General features: G+C 32.8%; 1 protein-coding gene across 1 annotated transcript in view; it reads right to left on the bottom strand.

Annotated features, from left to right (window-relative positions):
• DPP10 (dipeptidyl peptidase like 10) overlaps positions 1–24,453 on the bottom strand; it is a 646,290-nt gene that overhangs the window by 45,347 nt on the left and 576,490 nt on the right. Inside the window, 4 exon segments of the mRNA XM_021075451.1 lie at positions 4,950–4,997; positions 6,335–6,456; positions 9,518–9,565; positions 10,028–10,119. Of these exon segments, the coding sequence (XP_020931110.1) occupies positions 4,950–4,997; positions 6,335–6,456; positions 9,518–9,565; positions 10,028–10,119 (310 nt within the window).

Here is a 24,453-nt window from a genome sequence, read left to right as displayed (position 1 = left end):
TGCTACATGTTGATCAAGAATCAGCGCAATACAACAAATAATTATACAGCTTTACCTTTTGGCAGGCACTGTTCTAGGCACAGACTAATCTCTCATAATTTCTCTCCTGGATTACAACAACAGTTTTCTAACTGAATTTCGTTATTGCATTGAAATTGTCTCCAGTTGACCTTATACTTGGAATCACTGTTGTGTTTTCAAAATGAAAATCTGATGATATTACTGTGTTGCTTAAAAATATATTTAAAATACTACAAAGTTATCTATCATCCCATGATATAAAATTCACAATGCCTGAATTCTAATGCAAAGTTACCAGGCATGCAAAACATCAGGAAAATATCACCCATGATGAGTACAAATTCTATTCAATAGAAAGAACCTAGAGAAATGACACAGGTGCATATCATGGATAGACAGTGACATTAAAACAGAGATTATAATTACATTCCATATGCTGATTAAGGTAAAAAAAAAGCCTAAGGATATTAAGGATAAATATGAAAGATATTTAAAAAAGAAACAAGTTAAAATTCTAAAAACAAAAACTGCAAAATTTGAAATACACAAAAGATCTATCTATATGATCTGAAATGAAAAAATATTCAATGAGATTAAGAGCATATTAGATACTACACAAGAAAAGATTAATGAATTTGACAATATAGCAACAGATAATATAAAAAGTAAAACACCAAAAAAAAAAAAAAAGAGAGAGAGAGAGAGTCAAAGAATTGACAAAACATGAAGAGAAGCATTTGTGATTTGCTGGAATTGTGATTGATATATTAAATCTGTAGATTTATTGGGGACATTTTATACACTAAAAATAGAGATCTTTCTTATCCGTAAATACGTATGTGTGTGTTAAAGACTCCATTTGAGTCTTTAATTTTTCCCAGAAATATTTATTTTTATTTTAGTAGACTGACACATTTTTATTAGATGTATTATTGGATAGTGTATACTTTATGATATTATTTTAAGTAGTTAATTGAACTATTTTTAAATTTTTCACTGCCTTGTGTATATGAAATATTTGAATTTTGTATATTAATATATACTTGTAATAACAATGATAAATTCATTAATTATTTCTAATTAGGTGTAGAATCCATATTTTTGTTTATTTTTTTACAAGTGTATCTTCTGCCAATAAAGACAGTTCTTTGACTTATATTTATTTCACTTCATCTCACTGGCTAAGTTTTCTAATATAATGTTGCAAAGAAGTGGTGAGAGCAGACATTCTTTACTTTTTCCCAATCTTGGAGGAAATGCATTATCTTTAAGATTAAGTATAATATCCCCTGTAGTATTTTTGTAGATACTATTCATCAAATTAAATACTTCCCTTTATCTTCTTATTCAGTTTTTGTTATTACTTTATTATTATTATTTCATTTTTAATAAAATACTACTCTAAATCCCTTTGCTTATTGATAGTATAATATAGTAAGTTGCATTGATTAATTATTAAATGTTATAGCAATTAAGGATTCCTCAGGTAAACCTCATAGACATAGTATATTACCCTTTTATAAATTGCAAATTTTTTTGCTAGTTTTCTTGAGATTAAAAAGTGAATTAAAGCAAAAGAAAGAAAACAATCACATATGCAAAATTACGAGAAACAAAAAGATGAAAACCTAAAAAGAGGAAAAGGAATGATAGTAACATGAGACAAAAGGATTTCTGGAACACTAGGTAAAATTTTACGTATTTATATTTTCAAGTCTCCAAACATTTTGATGAAGGGCTTCTTTTTCATTATAAAGGTAATATATATTCATTTTAGAACATTGGGAAAATACTCAAGGAAAAAGTAACAGAAAATTACGTGAAAGGCTTCTAGGTAAATGCAAGACTTTTACCATTTGTGAATATTGTCTTCTGGAATTTTACATGCATTTTCAATAATTTTGTTTAAGGGGGATACATATTTGAGCTCCTTAATCACTTGGAAATACAGCTTAAACACTTCTTTTTTCTTTCTTGTTTTTTAAATGGCCTCATCTATGGAGGTTCCCAGGCCAGGGAATGAATCTGAGCTGCAGCTGTGAACTGAGTCACTGCAGAGACAATGCCAGATCCTTTAACCGGCTGTGCTGTAAACCAAACCCACGTCTCTGCAGCAACCTGAACCAGCACAGTCAGATTCTAACCCACCGTGTCACAGCAGGAACCCCTTGCTAAACATTTTTGAAGAATTAACTTTTATAAACATTTTTCTTTTAAATTTGTAATCCTAGAGGGGAACTGGTGGCAACTTTATTAGAACAATTTGATGAAATTTTAATAAAAAACTATTGATAAATACTGGACAATGGGCAGGAGTATCATAAGAGAAAGTACCATAACCCAGGGCTTATGACAGTGGCTGGGCCTGCAGGTCAAGGGGAGAGAGCAGTTCCTTGGAGACGGTAGTGGGAAAGATCCAGTGACCTTCACCCAAGTCATAGCCACTTGGGTGACTCCACAGGGAAAGCACTGGATAAACAGATACTCTAAAGTCACTTTTCAGCCTCTCTTCAGTCACCCAGAGAATTCACTTTAGCTGAATCCAATTGGCAGCCAAATGGCAGCAGAATTTAAGTCATCAATACAAACTCCTCTGGGGTACAGACCATGGGAGAGAAAAAAAAAGTTAAGAGTGGTTCTGAGAAGACAAATAGAAGATATACAGGGCACAAATTACTATTCCATTAAAGTTTATTTACAAACCCCCCTTTCATTATTTATATTATTTTTTCACTATTATCAGTAGCATGGTTATAATTTTCTCTATTTACAATTCTCTCCTCAATAAAAACCATTAAAAGGAATAATACAGAGTAAATAGACATAAAAGACTTAATGCTTATGGCTGAGTTATTTTTTCCAAAAGATTTACTGTAATTTATATTTCTACCAGCAAGTTATGAGAGCCTCATTATATCCTCATTAGCAATGTAAATTTTTGATGTTATTAATTTGTTAGGAAAAATTACTTGGCAGTGTTTTACTTTGCATTTCTTTGATAACTAGTGGGTTTAAAGGTTTTCCATGTTGGTTAAATATTTTCATTTTTCTTTTTTCACAATATTTTTCATGCTTTATTCTACTTCATATGGCCCCAAAATGAGTTCTGACTGATTCATTAGTTTAACAAAGATTAACCTGAACATCCATTAGCCTGAAGATTTACTTGCAATCAAATATAAATTTTATCTCAGTAGTAATTGTGTTCTGAAAAGAAAATCAAGCCTTTGGTCACTGTTTACAGTTGCTTCTTGTTTTTCTTGACCCTGAAACTATCAAAATTAACTTATAAATGGGAAAATCAGAAAGATTTCTCTTGATGAAAATGTTTCATGATTTATAACAGCAGTTATTAGAAAACAACATTGCATTTTAACAGTAGAATAAAATTAAAGTTAGGCTGGGAATTTTTTTATTATCATTTTGGCAGAATATGTGATATAATACAAACAATTGCTGTTTATTGAGTGCCTCCTATGTTGCAAATATAACTCATCTTCACAGAAAAGTCATTTTGTAATTTTCATATGAGAAAACTGATTCAGTGAGATACTAACTTGTCTCAGGTCCCACAAAAGCTATATGACAGACTCATTTTATACACTAATTTTTCTCTTTATGAAATTCAAGCTTCTTTGTATTTTATCAAATATACTATCTTTATGATCATTATTGTTGCTGTTAGTGTTAATATTCAACAGATTTAATTTGTTTACAATAACCTCTTTAGGACCTATACTGACAAGTAGAAACTAAAAGATGTGCTAACCAATTTCCAACCACACAAAATGCCATTAACTATTTAGAAGTTTGTTTTTTTTTTTTCTCAGAATAAGCAGGGAGTCTCCATATGTTGGTATTTGAAGAGTATAAAAGCTCTCTCTGGTTTCTAAAACTATTATTTGTCACTCAGCATTACACTTTTATGCCTATATCTCTTTTAAGTCAAAACATTTAAGACAGACTCTTATTTAAATCTAAGTATGTGATGAGAGAGAAACAACAACAGAATAAGTTGCCATTATATTGATTCTTGGCTCTACCAACTATTATGTTAAAGTGACTCTAGCCAAGTTTTTTAATTGTTTATGACTCAGTTTCCTCATCTGTAAAAAGAATAATAAAATTAACAAATAGGGCAATGGTCTGAGGCGCAAATGTGTTAATAAATAGAAGCCTAATTTACTAGGTTGTAGTAGCCTATGGTAAATCATTAGAGCATGAAAATGTTGGTCAGATAATTTTTTTTAATTAAAAGAAGGAAAAGAAGGATAGGACAAAGGAAAGAAAAGAGGCAGGAAGCAATCTTGCAATTCATTTTTAAGATTAGCTCAACCATGGTTTTATTTATATACTCTAATCTTAAAGTCCTTAAATACATGGACTGTATCTTACCAGCCTCTGTCATACGGCCTGATGAAGTTAAGTTCTCATTCAGTAAATGCTGGACAAATAATTATATAAAAGAATAACTGAATATATAAAACTAACCCTGAATAACTGAAATAAATAAGATAGAAAATATATAAAACCATATATTTTTCATAAATGTTCCAAAAGTAAATGTGTTGCTCTGGAGGAGTAATCTGTATGAGGCTCAAGAAGGAGTGAACCAGAGCACTAAGGGACCAGTAGGCTGAAATGTGCCTAACTGTGCTTCATCAATCATTCCTCATTGAAAGTGACACAGTAGATACCCTATTTTAGGCATATAAGATCCAATTCCAGTTGTAACACAGCTCAAACCACTTGCTTTACTGTTTCTCTTATACATACAAGATCAAGTTGGTGGTGGCTACATAGCTTTCCCCATGCTAGGGACTCCTCTGAAGATAGTCCTATAGAATATGACACTCAGAGTAAATAATATAATACGAAAGACCACTGCCAACCCTGACTATTCTGCATTGCCATGTTTGTGCACTTACTTGTGGGGTTGTCCGTGCTATGTAGACTGACCACTGGAACCCCAGGACCTGGATTTTAGAAATGTAGGTATTAACATTTGAAAGACATCAAAGTAACAACTGGAAGGTTACATGGCAGAATTCTTTTTTCCAAACGTAAGCATTTCATGGTTAAAGCATAAGGAAACAGAAACCAGATTGATAGATTTTATTCCTTTCTATGGATATTTTAATCAGAAGAGTAAGAACACATGGGGAAAGAAAATATTTGCAAGATTATTGTTAAAATCCTCCCTTCTCCAAAATGTCCTACACTTTTATATTTCTATGGTTTTACCCAGTCTTATGTACTTTACTCTCTTTTTCTCTAGTCCTTTATAGAGAAGTCACTGATGTTCAGAAAGTTGATTCACAACCCTGTGACCCTTCATCCTCTCATCCAAGATTAAGTTTTATTTACCACTCAGGCAAGAAAGAAAGAACACATCATATTAGAAATATTTCAACAATGAGACAAACTAAAAAATGGAGCTAGTTATATGTTAATTAAAATATATAACAGGAATTGTTAAACCTTTCGAATATAGTGATTAATGCAGGTGTAACCTTAAGATGGTATCTTGAAACTTCAGTTCTCTAAGGAATTCTATCTAGGGGTATAATGGTGTTCCTCTGGTGTCATCAAACAAGTACTTCTCTCTTTTAATTACTTTATTTCAGATGTCAAGAGAGAAAGTAACTAAAAAGAGCAAGTATTGGTCTATTCCTCATGGTGTCTTAAAACAGGACTATTTAAGTACCAGCTGGAGCAGGAGCACTCAATCCATCACAGTATAAGAGGACATATCCCATTTCATCTCTGGAAAACACAGTATCCCATTAAATGGAAAATGATTCCTATCAGTACAACCTAGAGATATCATACCACTATGTAAGACTATAGGATACTCTTACCAGATAGAAGGAATAACAGGGGTAAACATAATTTCTCAGAATTGAAGGGGACTAGATCCATGGGATTAAATTTCTGATGATCAAAAATTTAACAACTAAGCCATTATTTTAATAAGAAAACTACTGCTTTTCCTAAAGTCTAGGTAAATTAGTTTATTATTCTAGCATGACTTTGCTGATGTAAATATGTTTATTCACTTTTTTAAAAGGTCCATGTCAAACAGCACTTATTGACCATATACATGTGTCCATACTGACTTACTCCCAATTTCCATCTTTTAAATAAAGTATTGGGTACGATTTGTATTTAAATAAACTCCTAATTTACAACTTCTTAAAAAATTAGATAAACTAAGAATAGCAAATCACATAGCTAAGGTAAATGTTACTAATGATAGTAACAGATACTGATCAAATAAAATGAATAAAATAAATCAGAAAGGATCTATTACCTTTACAGAACAATAAGAAATGTTGATTCATGGGACTAAAACTGGCACCAAAATATGTACATTGTTCTTTCATAAAATTACAAGAAATGCATTGACGATTCAATAATCCTTCAGTAGAAGCACTGGGGAAAGAAAAAAAAAGTTAGAAATGCTACTATTCTAGGTACTTAATAACATAAACAAGGAAGCTATATAATTACTTACATTGTTTTCTTGTAAATTGTGACTTACCATAACTGCAAACACAGTCAATTTCCATTACTAATGTTAAGAAATAGCACATCTTTCTTCTCTGTAATAAAACTAAAATTATGTATACCTATATGTATGTAATACATATGTATTTACATATACTTATAAAGAAACTGACTTCCACAGGGTTCAATATAACTTATTCTTATTTATATTTTTATAGATATTTTGTCGTAAAGTCTTAAACTACCCACAGATAGGCATAAATCTTCAGCAAAAATATTAGTTGAAAGAACTAGTAAATGTTTTCACAAGTCACCCACATATAAAAAGCTTATAATTTCCTAATTCAACATTAGATTTGGGTATTAGTGCCATATTTTCCCACTAAACACTTGTGCTGAAATTTCTGTTAAAGAAAAGCTACTTCTGTATGACAAATAGAGGTGATGTTAATGATCATACATACTTTACGACATCAGGGATGTAGATAAAAAGAAAAGCACTCATATCTTTATTCTACAAATGACAGTTTGTAAGGTCAGATGGGTTGGTTGAGGCATTTACCAAAGTTGCATTTCATGTACAGACACATTTATTTTATAAATAGATACTAATCATAAATTACCTATGCTGATAGGTGAAAACACAGTTAATGATAAATTTTTAAAAATTTGACTGGGTGAAATATTCTCAATTTCACTTTGCAATGAAATGTGATTTTGGCTATATGTTTATACATGTATCATAGTCATGTTGATTTTGATGTGCAATTTGCCATAGGCATGGGGATGGGAACAGTGGTGCTGATGCAGGTGTAGGAACGACCAGAAGCAGTTGAGGGTAACCAACGGTTTAGTATCATGCACAATATCATAGCTTCACATTTGAAATATTTGGGGCTCTTTTTAATCCAAGATTTCCCTTTACTAGTCAATATTAAAATACACTAGGCACTTAAACACATTACTTTCACATTTATGATAAATCATATCCTTTTTTTCTGTTTTGAATTGGTATATATATATACATATATATATATATATAGAATAACATTCACCATTTTAACCATTTTTCAAGTATATAGTTCAATGTCATTTATTACAGTCACAATGTTGCATAACCATCACCCACAGTAAGACTATGAATGTGTTCCAGTGTTTTAGTGAGTGACAGAATTAGAAGTTAAAACATTTTCTCTCTCTACTCTTCCATATAACTTTTCAGATCCAAGTTCCTTAAAAAAGGGTTTTGCTATTTTCTCATTATTTAGACTATGAAATTACTAAAATAAAAAATGCAAATTTAGAGACAAAACTATAACACTGAGTATGGTAGCAGCTCTGATCTAATGCCATAAATTAAATCAACCAATTATTATTTTTATGGCACAGACAAGACATTGATTGAGTTTTCTGGGTTAAACACTAACATTATCTTACAGTCAAGCCAACTGGCACTTGATGAGCCATTTAAAGGGAAATTTATTGGTGCTATATTTTCTTTATAACACAGGCTGCTGCACTAGTACAGGTCATAGATATATTGACCGTTCTACTGTTCTGCCTCAGTCACTAGAGACATAAGACAGGCATACAAATCTAAGGACTCCTTGTGATTCAAATCACAACTTAGGCTAATAAGGGAGGAGTGGATGAGGCAATTCCATTAACTGAACTTAGCCAAGTCTAATCTTCTGACACTGTCATTTTTTTCTGTAAGAGTTTTTACAAAATGAGAGAAATCAAACATTGGTCAAGTATTTCCACATCTCTAAATGATGATTCATAATATCAGTATCAACCATGGTATAAGTTTCAAGAAAGATAAGCTTCAGGTAACCAAAAAGAAAAAGTGACCAGTACATTAATTAAGACCTCTAAACCAAAATTAGATTTAGTTAATTAAATAAACAGCTGTTCTTCCTCTGCTCGTCATTAGAATTGAGAACATGGGTTCCAGACTCTATGAGAAAAAAAACAAAGACTATGAAAATGACATTTTGGGACATGTAATAAAAAGGAGAGGCTCCCTTCAGATGAAAGCAATTTATGCATACTTAAGAGTGTGTGGGTGAAATAGAGTTAGGGTACTTTAAACACACGTTTTGACTCTCAAAGGAGAATCTAGGCTACTTGGTAAGAATCAGTGGTGACACTTCTTCAAACATGATGAATTTCCACTGAGAATAAGCCATGGCAGTTTTGACACTTTAAAAAATGGATCTGTAAAATGGAAATTAGAAAGTGTATATGAAGTCTAGAATTAATAAGTCGCCTGCCAGAGAAAAAAAAAATAAAAGTTATTCTCATGAGGTCCTGGTGAAAGCTTTCTGAGTGAGGAGACATTGTCACACTAAGTAGGAATGACCTTAAGCCTCTTTTTATGAATATAACTTTCCATCTGGGAAAATTGGCCAGATGAAAATATTCCACCTCCATGGCTTTATTTTAATAAGCAAGGAGTGCTTCTGGCTTCAATCACAATATTAATGGATTTCACACACTATAGGAGGAAAAAGGAGAAACTGCCACTCAATCCACTTGGCTAAGTGTTCACATGGTATTTTATTTTGTTTAGGAAAAAAGTGATATGTGTACAATGTTATTGCACTGAAAATTTTAAATGAGGCTTTGCAGAAGAAAAGACTACGGGGAAAATATATAAATACTCATGATATGGGTAGTTGACAGAAGCCAACTTCCAAAAAAAAAAAAAAAAGAAGAAGACATTTTGAGGCTGTAAAAACAAGTGAGGGAAAAAATAAAGAAGGAGCAGCAAGATGGTCTCCAGTCCAGCTCCAACCCTTCAGGCTCACAAAGGTCGAGGACTGAGGAACTGGACCAAGAATGTGAGCTTTTGCTGTGCCTAGCTGGCTCTCTCCTCACCATATTGAAAATGAAGCTTCAGATTTTTGCATCCCATCTATGTGCAGTGGAGGTGGCCACTGAGGAATCAACCTGTGCAGAAAGAATCTCTCAAGCCTCTTACCTGTACAGCTGCCTCCCTCTGGGAGATGACTCGGTGCTCAGAAAGTAACTGCCCATGAAAGAAAACAATACAAACGTCAGGCACCCATCAATTTTTGCTGCACTGAGTTTTTCACTTGAATTTTCAAACTGTCAGAGAACAGGCAAAAGCTGTTCTATCATTCAACCACAGGACTTTGATCCACTCGGGAAACATTTTTTTCTTAACATATTTTCGCAATTTCCACACTCTTTCTCTCTCAATCTCTCTGAGCATGTGTGTGTGTGTGTGTGTGTGTGTGTGTGTGTGTGTGTGTGTGTGTGTGTGTGCGCCTGCGCACATGTGCCCAAGTGTGTCTGTGCAAGTATCTCTCTGGGTGAAGTATAAGGAGAATCTTTAAAGGAAAGTTTGTTCTTTATATGACCAGGCTATTTGGACTAGGACCATGGTAAGTAACACAAAAATCTGGCAGAAAAGATTGCCTTTCACAACACTGACTTCCAACCTGACTAGAGAACTAAAAACACTCACATTTTTTGCGTTGATTCATCGTATGCCAGAATCTTGATCACTTCCCAGTTTCCTGATGTCAGATGCCGCACGATAATTTGCTCACTTTTACTCTGCAAAGAAATAGAAAATATTGATTTTCTTTTTTGTTTAAACAGCATCTCCCTGGTCAACATGAAAGTACTCAATGCCTTTGCCACTTTTAATTCTTTAATTCTCAGCTCACCTTGAGTTTATTGTTTTTAATGTCAAGAATGCATACACATTCACATAAACACAGACCCAGGTAGGATGGTGCCTTTATTCCTGTGCTGTGGGAAACTATTCAGAAAGCATCTCTAGGTGAGGATGCCTGCCATCCTGACATTGGGAGTCATCTGAGCAGTTGGTATAGACAAAGGACTTTGATAACACTCATCTAAATGAGCAGCAACTATGCAGTTTGGACAGTTTTAAATAAAACATTTCCAGCAAATTTCATCCCAAACAGATACTGGGTGTTATATGCTTTTAACATTTACAGCATGTGCGTGACTATACAATTTGCTATTTTCACTTCATTATTTCTGAGATTAATTCATGTTGATGCTTGTAGTCATAGTTTATTTTCATTGCTGTGTTGCATTTTATTATATGTATGGATATTGCAAAAGTAATCATTTTTTTGACATTTGAGTGATTGTAAAATTTTTCCCTTAGAAACAAGTTGTCTATTAAGGATTCTATTAATATTTTCAGGTGAACATGGCAGGATTTTCTGAGACAAGTACTAATAACTGGAACTGCTTGGACAAATGCTATGTCTTCTACCTAACTCAATATGGACAGATTATTTTCTGAAATGATGCCAATTTAGAGTCTATTATTGGAGTTCCCATTGTGGCTCAGCTTGTTAAAGACCTGATGTTGTCTCCTTGAGGATGTGGGTTCTATCCCTGGCCTTGCTCAGTTAAGGATCCGGCATTGCCTGAAGCTGATGTAGTTTGGACCTGGGGTGGCCGTGGCTGTCGCGTAGGTCACAGCTGCTGCTCTGATTCAACCCCTAGCCCCCAGGAACTTCCATATGTCTCAGGTGTGGCCATAAGAAAATAGAGTCTATTAGCAATGAGGTTCTGTTGCTCCACATTTTCTACATTTCCTCACCAACATTTAGTTTCATCAGACTATTAATTTTTTGTCAAATTAATGAGCATAAAATTGTTATCTCCCCATTCTTTTTTAAAGAAAATATTCAAACCTACAGAAAGATTAATGAGTAGTACATGCATACCCATACAACCATTACCTAGATTCACTGAAGTCAACATTTTGAATGTTTGCCCTCTCCCTTCTTTTGTTTGTGGAGTTATTTGAAAATTGAAAACATCAGACTATTTCGGTTCTATAAATTTTGTTACATATCTCTTTAAGAATATTTTCTCTGAAAGACATTTCTGGAAATAAACACTTCTTTCATCCTGGTAAAAAAAAAAAAGAGTATTTTCTCATATGAGAAACTTTCGGGGAGTCCCCATGGTTGCTAAGAGGAAACAAATCTGACTAGCATCCATGAGGATGCAGGTTCAATCCCTGGCCTCGCTCAGTGAGTTAATGATCTGGAGTTACTATGAGCTGTGGTGTAGGTCTAAGACATGGCTTGGATCTGGTGTTGCAGTGTCTGTGGTGTAGGCCAGCAGCTACAGCTCTGATTTGACACCTAGCCTGGGAACTTCCACATGCTGCAGGTGTGGCCCTACAAATAAAAAAAAAGAAAAAGAAAAAAAAGAAACTTGCATATCATATCTATGAATAAAACATAATGTCATCTAGATATAGTATATAGTATTATAGTATACTCCAATTTCCACTTTTCCCTATGTAACCCAAATAACTCCATATCTATAATTATATATATAATTGCATTGGGGTGTCACCCCTTAGTCTCTTTTAAAGTAAAAGTTTTCCTATTTTTTTTTATCTCTACAACACTGACCATTTTTAAGACTCTTAAAAGCTTAAATGTAAGACAAGACAACAGAAAACTCCTAGAAGAGAAACATAGGTAAAACATTCTCTGCCATCAACCATACAAATGTTTTCTTAGGTCAGTCTCCCAAGGCAACAGAAATAAAAACTAAAATAAACCAGTGGGACCTAATCAAACTGACAAACTTTGCACAGCAAAGGAAACCATTAAAAAAAAAAAACCCTACAGAATGGGAGAAAATAATTCAAACAATGCAACTGACAAGGGCTTAATATCTTAAATATACAAACAACTTATACAATTTAACAATAAAAAAACCAACAACCTAACTGAAAAATGGGCAAAAAACCTGAATAGATATTTCTCCAAAGGAGATATACAGATGGGCAACAAGCACCTTAAAAAATGTTCAACATCACTAATTATTGGAGAAATGCAAATCAAAATTACTATGAGGTACCACCTCGCATCAGTTAAAATGGCCATCATTAACAAGACAAAAAATGACAAAAGCTGTGAGGATGTAGAGAAAAGAGTACCCTCCTACACTGTTGGTAGGAATGTAAATTGGTACAACCACTATGGAAAACAATATGGAGGTACCCAGAAAACTAACTACAAACTACCATATGATCCAGCAATCCCACTCTTGGGCATATATCTGGACAAAACTTTCCTTGAAAAAGATACATGTACCAGTATGTTCACTGCAGCACTATTCACAATAGCCAAGACGTGTAAAAAACCTAAATGTCCATGGACAGAAAAATGGAATAAGAAGATGTGGTATATATACACAATGGAATACTACTCAGCCATAAAAAAGAACAAAATAATGCCATTTGCAGCAACGTGGATGGAAGTAGAGCCTCTCATACTAAGTGAAGTAAGGCAGAAAGAGACAAATACCACATTATTTCTCTTGCATCTGGAATCTAATATGTTCTTGGATTTGGAGAACAGACTTGTGGTTGACAATGGGGAGGGGGGAGGGAGTGGGATAGACCTGGAGTTTGGAGTTAATATATGCAAACTATTGCATTTGGAGTGGATAAGCAATGAGATCCTGCTATATAGCACAGGGAACTATATCTAGTCACTTGTGATAGAGCATTATGGAGGAGAGTGTGAGAATAAGAATGTATACACATACACACATATACACATGACTGGGTCACTTTGCTGTGCAGTGGAAATTGACAGAATACTGTAATCAACTATAATGGAAAAAATTAAAAATCATAAAAGAAATCTAAAAAAATTCTTGTTGAATAGCAAGCGTTTTGGATTTATCTGATTTTTTATTGATATAATTTAGGATAAATATTTTCAGCAAGAATATTATCTAGGTGATGTTGGATACTTCTGCTTCCTTTTAGGAAGTACACCATTACATGTCTTCCCATTGTTAACAATGCTGGTTACAGGGTAACTGTGAGGTATATTCATTATAAAAGTACATTTAGCCTTGTAATTAAAAGCAGGATGATACTTGCACATTAGGCAAGGAGCTTTTCCTCCATGAACTTTCCACTCAGTGGTGGTAGGTAGCATCCGTTCACGACCTTTTCTGGAATCATTAAACTTTTCAAAGTGATTATCTAACTCTAACGTCCTTCCTAAATTGCTTAGGTGGTATTCCTCTGTAAAAAATAATTTCCCTTACTTTTCCCTCACATGTGTTCATCCTCTCTCTCTCCCTCCTCTTCATACCACTATGTGATATGTTCCACTCTGGTACATTCTTTATGACAATAAAATTGACAAAACTTTGTTAGTGGGAACACCTTCAAGCTAGCCTCTCTTTGGAAATGATTGTTTGTCTTAGAGCGCTTCCTTGTTTTCTGCACAGTAAGATGTTCTAAGATCAGTTTACTTCTTACCTTCATATCCATAATCAAAAATTCTGGGCTTGGGTGTGCTCACTGCTACTTTAATGTTATTAGTTCTGGATCTTTACAGAAGTGATAGACAGATTTCTATATGTTCTGTGTGTGTGTGTTTGTGTGTGTGTGTGTATGTGTATCTGTTTTTAGTCATAATATCAATTAAAACTCATATCAGTTTGATTTACATTTAGGTATATTAGCTTATCCTAGTATTTCAGTCGAAGCTTTGATCTCCTCATTCTTTTTATTTAAAAATATATGCATAGTCAAAAATATTTTGTAAATATATGTATATACACTGACAGAAATCTTAGTGTCATCTCATCCTCATCACATAACAGAAACTTTTCTTCACTAGGTTCTTACTCTTTTTTGTGGGAGTGATAACTAAAATTTACCATTGTAAAACCGTAAATATAAATTTAAACCTAATTATATAAAGATCTATAAATTAGAGAGTTGTGTGGGGTATGCTCTATGTCTATTGCTATGTCATTTTTTTTCCCCAGCCACACCCATGGCATATGGAAGTTCCCAGGCCAGGGACTGAATCTGAGCCGCAGCTGTGACCTATGTTACAGTTGCGACTCTGGATCCTTTAACCTGCTGTATTGTCCAGGGATCAAGCCTGTGCTCCAGCAGTGACCTGAGTTGCTGCTGTCAGATTCTTATTAACTGGAAGGAACTCCAGATCATAGTCATTCTTATCTCGTTCTCCCTTGTGTGGAGGTACCACAATTTATTCAGCTAGTCTCCGATGATGCACATTTCAAATAATGCTGCTGTGTTTAACCCTGTGTGTATGTTTGTGGTTTTTGTTTGCATACATGGAAGCTATTGATTTCTTTATGCTAAATATCTATCCTACTAGCTCACAAAATGTTTTTCCAAATCTCATGGCTGGTTATTTATTCTCGTCTCAGTAGCATTAACTAATATCTTCAAAACCACATTACATGATAGTGGAGAAAATAGGCATTCTTGTTTGTTCCTGACCTAGATGGGAAAGACAACAGACTGGCTTAGGGCTGAGGTATATGTAAATTATCCCCAGTTCATACACACACACACACACACACACACACGTGTGTGTACATATATATTTTTAAGCCAGGAATTTAAATTTTATAAAAAGGCAAACAACAAAATTAAAAGCAACAACTACAAAGAAAATCTGTGCTACAAACAATTTAAAAATGGTATTGGCATTGCCTTTGAAAGTCTAATAAGATTCTTTTATGAAATAATGTGGGCCTGGTGCTCATTTCTGGTGTATTTCTTTGATAACATTCTGCATCTTCTATGTCATTAATCAGTTTAAGCTCTGCATCTCTTCTGGGGACAGTATTGACTAAGTGTGTTTTCTTCATGAAATTTTTCATTTCACTGAAATTTTCAAACTAATTGACATAGAGTTCTGCAAAATACTCTCTAATGATTTATTAACATGTCCTTTGTTTATTTCCCACTAACCATTTCTAATTTTGTATTAGCTTGCTTCCTCTCTTTTTTCTTTGCTTGGATGAGCATGTGCTTTGTGTCCCGTGTGTGTGTGTTTTCAAAGCATAAGCATTATGTTTTCACTTATAAGTTCCACCTTTTTCATTATAACCATTTCATTTCTGCCTCAAATTTAATTGTTTCCACCTTTCTGATGCAGCATTTTGCTGATATTTTTCTAGCTGAGTGGGAGAGTCATTCAACTTTCATTCTTCCATTTTCATTTTTATAAGTTTGCTAGTTTATGATTTTTATCCTAACTTATTTTAATATAAGCTGTTGCCACTCTTTTTTTTATTATTACTTATAAACTGTGGAATTTTGACTTGAATTCTCCACTAAATTGTTTGATTAGATTTACTTTAAAAATACCTAGTTGAAAAACCTTTTAAAATGTACTATGGATTTCTAGGTGGATTACTTTTTTTTCTCTTTTTTGGCCACCCCACGGCATATGGAGTACCCAGGCTAGGGATCAGATTCAAGCCACAGTTGTGATCCACACTGGATCCTCAATCCACTGCACCTGACCGGGGATCAAAACCATGTCCCAACACTCCAGAGATGCTGCTGATCCCACTGAACCATAGTAGGAACTCCTAGGTGTATTATTTTTTATTATAGTATTTTTTAAATAATTTCTAATTTGTAGAACTTACTAATCCTTTTAAAACAATGACTAATGAATATACTTGATGGCCTGAAGTGTATTATTTTGTTATTATAGTATTTTTAAAAATAATTTCTAATTTGTGGAACTTATTAATTCTTTAAAAGATGACCTGTTCATCTTTTGTCAATTTTCCACTGACATTCGAAGGAGATACATAATAGCTCATTTGTTATGTGTTTTAACCTAAATATAGGCTATATCTATCATCTTACCTAATTTTTTGTTCACTTGACTCAGTGTGGACTGAGAATGAATGGTACAATAAGGCTTCCACATATTCAGTAGTTTCTGGCATTTCTGTTTTATGAAGGTAGCTACCTATCTGGGGCTAGATACACACAATTTTGACTATTATATCTTCCTTGCAGTTTGTGGCCTTGAATGTTATAAAATATCTTCTTTTAGTCTTCTTAATGTTTTGGAGCATGAAAGCTCTTCTTGTTTGGTATAAGAATTATAGTCTTTTTGAATCATTTCGCATAAACGATTGAATTGGATTTTGTTTCATTAGCCAATCTAAAAAATATTTTTAAATTTTTAGTACATAAGTTAAGTCAATGCACTTTTACTGGTATGACTGATAATTTTCTAAAACTCTGATATTTTGCATATTTATTACAAATATTATGTTTAATGGGTTTTTTAATAGATAATTCTTTTATAGTCTTTTTAGCGTTTTGAAATCTGGTGCTAGGTTTTTTTTTTAACTTTATATGTCATCTTTCTATAAATAAACTGAATAATATACTTTCCATCCCCCCAAAAAGATACTTTTTTTTCTAGAACATTTTCATTATTCTGGTTTGTTTTGGGATCATGGTTTTATTTTTATTTATTTAATTTTTGACTGTAATTTTATTTTACTATTTTTTAAAATTACTCAATGAATTGTATTACATTTACAATGATCATCACCACCCAATTTTATAGCATTTCCATCCCATACCCCCAGCACATCCCCTCACCCTGCAACCTGTCTCCTTTGGAAACCATAAGTTATTCAAAGTCTGTGAGTCAGTATCTGTTCTGCATTGCATCCTTTTTTTAGATTCCACATGTAAGTGATAGCGTAAGATGCTGGTGTCTCACTGTCTTACTGACTTCACTTAGCATGACAATTTCTAGGTCCATCCATGTTGATGCAAAAGCCGTTATTTCTTTCCTTTCAATGGCTGAGTAATATTCTACTGTGTGTAACTACCACATCTTAATCCACTCCTCTGTTGATGGACATTTAGATTGTTTCCATGTCTTGGCTATTGTTTATAGTGCTGCAATGAACATTGGAGTACATGTATCTTTTCAAGCGATGGTTTTCTCTGGATAGATGCCAGGAGTGGGATTGCTGGATCATATGGTAATTCTGTTTTTAATTTTCTGAGGAATCACCATACTGTTTTCCAAAGTGATTGTACCAATTTACATTCCCACCAACAGGGTAATAGGGTTCCCTCTTCTCCACATGTTCTCCAGCACTTATTGTTTGTAGACTTTTTGATGATGGCCATTCTGGCGGGTGTAAGGGTGGTAACTCATCGTGGTTTTGATTTGCATTTCCCTAATAAATTTGCATTTCTCTAATTTCTCTTTCATGTGTTTTTTGGCCAGCTGTATGTCTCCTTTGGAGTATTGTCTGTTTAGATCTTCTTCTCATTTTTTGATGGGGTTGTTTGTTTTTTTGGTGTTGAGCTGCAGGAGGTGTTTAAAATTTTGGAGATTAATCCTTGTCAGTTGCTTCATCTGCAAATATTTTCTCCCATCTGTGGGTTGTCTTTTCATTTTGTTTAGGATTTCCTTTGCTGTGCAGAAACTTTTCAGTTTAATTAAGTCCCATTTGTTTATCTTTGTTTTTATGGATGGTGGTTTTAAATGTTACCTCTCTTCCACTGTTTTGGTTATTTTCTATGAAATCACCAATTACATATTAGGTGGATGTTATATTCCTGTCTTAACTCTGATCCTTTCTACTTTATTTCATCTCTTTCTATTGGCTTTTTTTTTTTTTTTGGACACACCCATGGCATGTGGAAGTTCCTGGGCCAGGCATCAAACCCACACCAGTGCAGTAACCAGAGCCACTGCAGTGGAAACTCCAGATCCTTAAACTGCTGCACCACAAAGGAACTTCTCTATCAGCTGTTTTTCTTTCACTTGTTGATATCTATTAGCATATTTTAAGCAATCTCTATTTATCTTTGCTCATCTTTGAATCACTTTATGTTATTACTTTGGATTATCTTTTTCATTTCCATGCTGAAAGTTGTTACTCTTTGGTTTACAACTTTTCTTTCTACAATTACAAGATCATTCCTAAGTTTTGAATTTCTCATTTGATAAGTTTATATCTACAAATATTTATTTAATAATAGCTAATTGTTTTTGGAGATTTGTTTTATAGAATTTCTCTGTCTCATTGTTTTCAGGGGAAAGTATCTTTATTTATTAGAGAAATTTTATTCTACTTTCTGTTTTATTAATATGATAATTTTATAAATCTATTGTCAACAATATTTAGTTCTTTATAAGTATATTGGACTTTACAGGCTACAGATGCATAATGGTGGTGAAAGTTTAGGTAACTCTCTTGATTTCTAAAGGAGTCTTATCACTAGTTCCCTAAGAACCAGGACCCCAAGAAGCAACCTATTGTTTACACCAAAAGAAACAGATAATTACATTTTTTCTGTAGAGTTCGTAATTTCTATCACTAATATTCCCTTTTCCCTTTAACAACAATATTCCAAGAGATGCCTTTCTCTATCAAGTTGTTTTTTTCTTGCTTTCCTCTTTCTTAGGTGGTGATTTTTAAAAACTGTAATCTTTAGTTTGGTGCATATTTGTTGCTTATTCAAATTCTTTTCCTCAATGCTGATTTTTAAAAGAAATATTAGTAATGTTTCACTATAGATTATGTTATTTAATCTTTTGATGAAAGTCTATCAGCTTAAAGAAATTTCCTTCATTTTTTAATTTCTAAGGTTTTTGAATGTTTGGTAGAACCCACTTTTAAAAACTACTTGTGCCTAATGTGAATTCATTTTAAAACACTGATTCCATTTCCTTAATAATATGGGACAATTTATGTTGTCTGTTTCTTAAGTCAGATATGGTAATTTTTTCTAGAATTTATTCATTTAAAATTTGTTGACATAAATTATTTACAGTATTTTGTTTTAATTTTAAAATTTGCAGTTATGCCTCCTTTCTAATGCTTTTGGGAGTTGCCCACTTTTAAAATTAACCATCTTCACTTTCTATCTCATTAAATTCTACTATTGCATTTCCCATGTCTTCTACATTGAATATCTGTACATATAGTATAATTATACTATAATATTAAATTATATGTATGTAATTTAATCCATGAATAATGTAGAAAGTATATTTTATTTTAAAATGTATGCTTTTTAACAGATATAATTGTGGTTAATCACTTCTAACTCAATTGCACTGTTTTCAGAGAATGTAATTTATTAACTGAACAACCATTTAAATGCATCTTTGGTGTAAATATATCCAGAATCTAGAATTTTTGATGTGGAAGAGTTTTATTAAAACATCTACTTTTCTGTATTATTGGAAGCAGAAAATAAAGGTCATTCTATTATGTATATGTAGAATCTTCCTTCAAAAAATTCAGTGACTTATTGGTACATATATATATTTCAACATCTCCCTAAATCATTTATCTCTTCCTTATTTTTAAAAGGAATTCTGTAGACTTTTAGCTGCTCAAGATTGATAACAAGCATGTGCCTTCTTTAATTTTTTTGTATGAAGTCTGCTGCATTATAGTACTTTACAAGTATTTTCTGAATAAAAGTATTAATGTAAAGATGAAACCAAATTTCTGAGATTTGAGACAGGTTTATCCAAAAGGCCGGAATGGAGCTCTAAAGTCGCATATTTTATTGCACAATTCCCACAGGACAATAACCCAGGGGATGCTTCCACTTACACATTTTCAGATCTTGCTTTGAATGGGCCAAGGAAAGGACACCAAGATCTGAAAGTTTTAGTCCACCTGTGGATGGACTAGATGAACAAAATCTCAAAACATTAAAAAAAAAAGAAACTTTGATCAATATTTGTACTTATCTGGAGATGCATTTTGTTCACAGATTTCTAGATTGATTATATTTTTCATTTTTCAGAGACTTTGGTGAGTGTGTGTTTTAAGGATAGAAGAGTGGCCACATCAAAAATGATCATGAGAAAAAATCTAAAGCTTTGGAAAATGTTCGAACACAGTGTATGGAGAATAAAAATTACACTTAAATGATGCATCTAGAATCAAAATATGCTTCTAACTGTAGAAGCAAAAGACCTCTTGTTGGCAGCCATGGTAACAACCTTACAGCCTTTGGACTTTACTTCAAACATTTGTAATTGCTTTGCTTGCTTTATATCTATCAGGGCAAATCCAGGCTGTGGAATAAGTTGCACTCCATTTCACATGTAATAGCATAGACCATCTTATATAGTTATAGTTATAAGAGTCTTAAGCTATTTTCTATTAACACATATTGGGTTATATAATAGCAGTGAGGATGTTAAGTTTGACCCAAACTCTAGGTAAAACAGTCCCCAATATCAATCAGAATATGATAGATAACTATACATTACATTCAAAATAAATATCAAAGGACTTGACTAGACTTCATGAGGGTATGTCTGTACTTCAATTTATTTTCCATCCACCTTTCAGTGCAAATATAATCACAGGAATGATAATTTAACAAAGAAAAGAATAATCATTTTATTCCACAGAGATAATGCTTTCTTTCTGTGCAACCATGCTATTATATTAACTTTTAGAGTAGAAACACTGATTATGAATATGATACCATAGTGGAATTTTGACAAGGGAAACATGGCAATACATCTTAAATTGAACTCATATTTCACTTTTAATTTTAGAAAGGACAGCAATAAAACTAGGGATTTCATTCATTTTCAAAAGAGAGCAGAAAATTGAGGAAATGGAGTGTTTTTACTTGGAACTTAGACACCAGGCACTTCTCCTTGAATTGGGAGGGATTTTACCTTATTCAAGAATGCTCAATATTAATTTTATATTTCTATTTACAGATTGGAAATAGTATCAGTAAAGGTTTAATGATGCATGTGCTATTTACCTGATTACACACTGTTCATTCAGATTTCTTATATTAAATTCAGTTTAACTTCTACAGTTTCTAAATAAGGGAAATATTGCAGTGCTCAAAAATAGCATGCTTTAATTTATTGTCTGTTCAGCACATGAGGTGAGCTAATTGTTTTCCGACAATGTCCTAATCAGATACAGCAGTGAAATTTAATGAAGAAATTGTTTTGGGTTGATTAGGTGATAGAATTGTGGATTGGGGGCATGCTATTTTCTACAGTATTTGTAATAAATAATGTCATTTAAAAGTATTCCAAGTGAAATCATCAGCTCTCATGAGCAAAAGTTTGCATTGCTGAACAGAGAAAGCAAACAAATTCACCAGCATGTATAATTTTTCATTTAATACGGTTTTGGAAAATAGCAGGGCAATTGCTTATGCTTATAAATCTAAACTACTTAATGTGACTGAAACTCTGCGTATCCCATATTAGAGAGAAAAAAAATGTGACCACATCTTTTATAAAAACTTTTGTTTTGAATGCAGCTTGAACTGCAAGATGTAAGATATTATAGTTCCAAATACGGGAATTCAGAAATTAGAAGTCTACATAAAGAATACCATAGGGAGAGAGGAAGAGGGCAATATCTGAAGTATTCTGAACTGGCCTATAGTTACAAAAAAATAAAAGAAAAAGAAAAAAGGTTTGCATCATTGTTTGATTTAGGAACTACGGAAGCTGATATCAATATTGAAACTGTATAGTCTACTCAAAAAGAAAATTATTTTAGCTATATAGATTTTTGGAAAGCCAACTTTTACTTTTATTATTATCTTTAATGGAAACGTTCATAAATTCTTTTTTCACATATTCATATTGAACCTTGAAATATACACACACACATATATGAAAGTATTTGAAAAATTATACATATTCAAACTTCAAAATACTTTACTTTTTTTTTGGCCAGACCCACAACATATGGACATTCTTGGGCCAGGGGTCAAATCTGAGCTGCAGCTGTGACCTACACCTCAATTACAGCAATGTCTAGATCCTAACCCACCTTGATGGACCAGGGATGGACCTATATCTGCAGTGACCTGAGCAGCTGGAGAGACAACACTGAATCCCTAACCTGCTGAACTATGGTGAGAATTCCAGAAATATTTTGCTCTTGGTGAAGGAATTCTAGTTCTGTTACCCAAAACTGAATAAATAATTCATAATGTAAATATGCTTTATGTACAGTGACATCTATAATCATAGTAAATGGCCACTAAATTAAACATTGAACAATAATGGTTGACTAGATACACCCAATCAGCTAAATATTAATATTTAAAATAATTATTTCTTCAAAATTGTTTAGCATTATGAGAAAATTATGCTTTAACATTTCAATATAAACCACAGGGTAAAATACCATAGTTTACATAAAATTATAATCATGTTTAAAAGAAGATGGAGGAAAACAAATTTTTTTATATTTTTATTTTTTGAAAATAAGTATTACTTTTGTAAATGAGGAAAAAAAAAAACACTAACAGATTTATAAGGGCAACCATCACTTTCTACAATGAAATTATCCTGAGAAGACTAATTCTGTAGCCTGCTCTCTAATTAATGTTTTCTGTTTACCTACTGATTGTGTGAAAGAGCTAAATGTTCACAAAATTTTACTTATTTCATTTAGTAGGATACTTCAAAAAAATAAATATAGTGTCAGTCAATGGGGAAGCTCTCAAATACAGCTAAGCATCAAGTACTGCAAATGCAGTCTTCCTGACTATTGGCTGAGAAGCCTTCTTTTCCTATCATTTCTCTCTCTCTGGGCGCATCAATTTAAGATGAGTTCTCTAGCATCTCAAGGGAAGGAAGAGAGGGTAAAAAGCCATTACTGGTGGCATGCACTACTATTTAGATAGTCAATTATTATACTCTTTTTGGAGGGCCAATTTGGAGTTCCATATCTAAACCTAAACAAACACATATATGTTCACATATGCTGTGCATAGGTATCTTTCCATATCTAGAAATACACTTTTGTGGTAAGAACTTATATCCTTGAATAATTTTTAGTATCAAAAATAAAAATAACTTTGATAATGAAAATTAACTCCTCTAAAAGAGTATATTTATTAGAGCAGAATGTTCACTAGCTATTAGAATTGCATTTACAAATAATATTAAATATTAAGAATGCAATTAAATGATTCAAGATAATGTTCATAAATTATTCTGCAAATGTTACAAATCAACATATGTGCTTTGATTGCATTCTTTAAGAAAAAATGATATATTTTTAATGTAAAAAGGAATTGGAAATACATACAATTTTTTACAGTGTGATGGTGTGGGGTGCTAAGGTTGTATTTGATTTTATTTATTCCTTTAGTTTATTGAGTTTAGAATTTTACAAATTTTTACAGTGTATATATATGTCAATATGGTAATTATGGTAATAAAACAATTCATAAAAGAGCTTTTTTGTTAGCTATTTAAAAAATGAAGCAAGATGATTCAAATTATTTACTAAAACTGTGTGTGTATCTAAACTTAGGTATAAATTGTATTTACCTGACCTCTGATTCATTAACAATGTAAGTTAATTTTAGCCACATTGCCAAAATATCCATAAATAATCATGCAGTCATGTTTATTTCTCAGTGAGGCAAACCACAAATTCTCTGAACTGCAACCAGAGTAGATCAAAACATTTTCTACTTCAATGAAAGCTTTGTTATAATCTCCATATGGAAGAGGAACAAAGTAAGCACATCTGGTCTATGAAGTTGTGCCTCCGAACATTTCAGAAATAATGAATTAGGCTGCATGTCAGATGGGTTTGATTGGAAGATAGAAGATATTTCCTCCCAAAGCTTATAAAGAAACTTTTGTTAGGTGTACAAACATATCATTTCCTATGTGCCATCATCTTCATGCCTGACCCTGGCTCTGCTAACCCCACACTTTTTAAAAGACACCATTTCTCTTCTTACCTTACTGAATAGATCATCTTCTCAGAATTGTATATACATAAATGTGTTATACATCTTTCTCTCCTCTTCACTATATCTTATAACTAGTCACAATTTGTATATAATTTTGACTACCTGGGTTTTGATATAGCTTCTTGTACTGATATTTAAAAATTCAATAAGATGTCACAGTCAATTGTAAGATTTGGAAAGAGTGATTGATTCTTTTGGCCAAAATCCTTCCCCAGTACTTAGGAAAACATATTTATGATTACCTAGCAAAAGTTCATTGAGTCAATTTGCTGGTGAAGTTTCCTCTGGTTCACATA

This window comes from Sus scrofa, chromosome 15 (genome assembly GCF_000003025.6).
Source record: "Sus scrofa isolate TJ Tabasco breed Duroc chromosome 15, Sscrofa11.1, whole genome shotgun sequence".
Classification (NCBI taxonomy): Eukaryota; Metazoa; Chordata; class Mammalia; order Artiodactyla; family Suidae; genus Sus; species Sus scrofa.
This window is presented reverse-complemented; position numbering and strand designations above follow the sequence as displayed.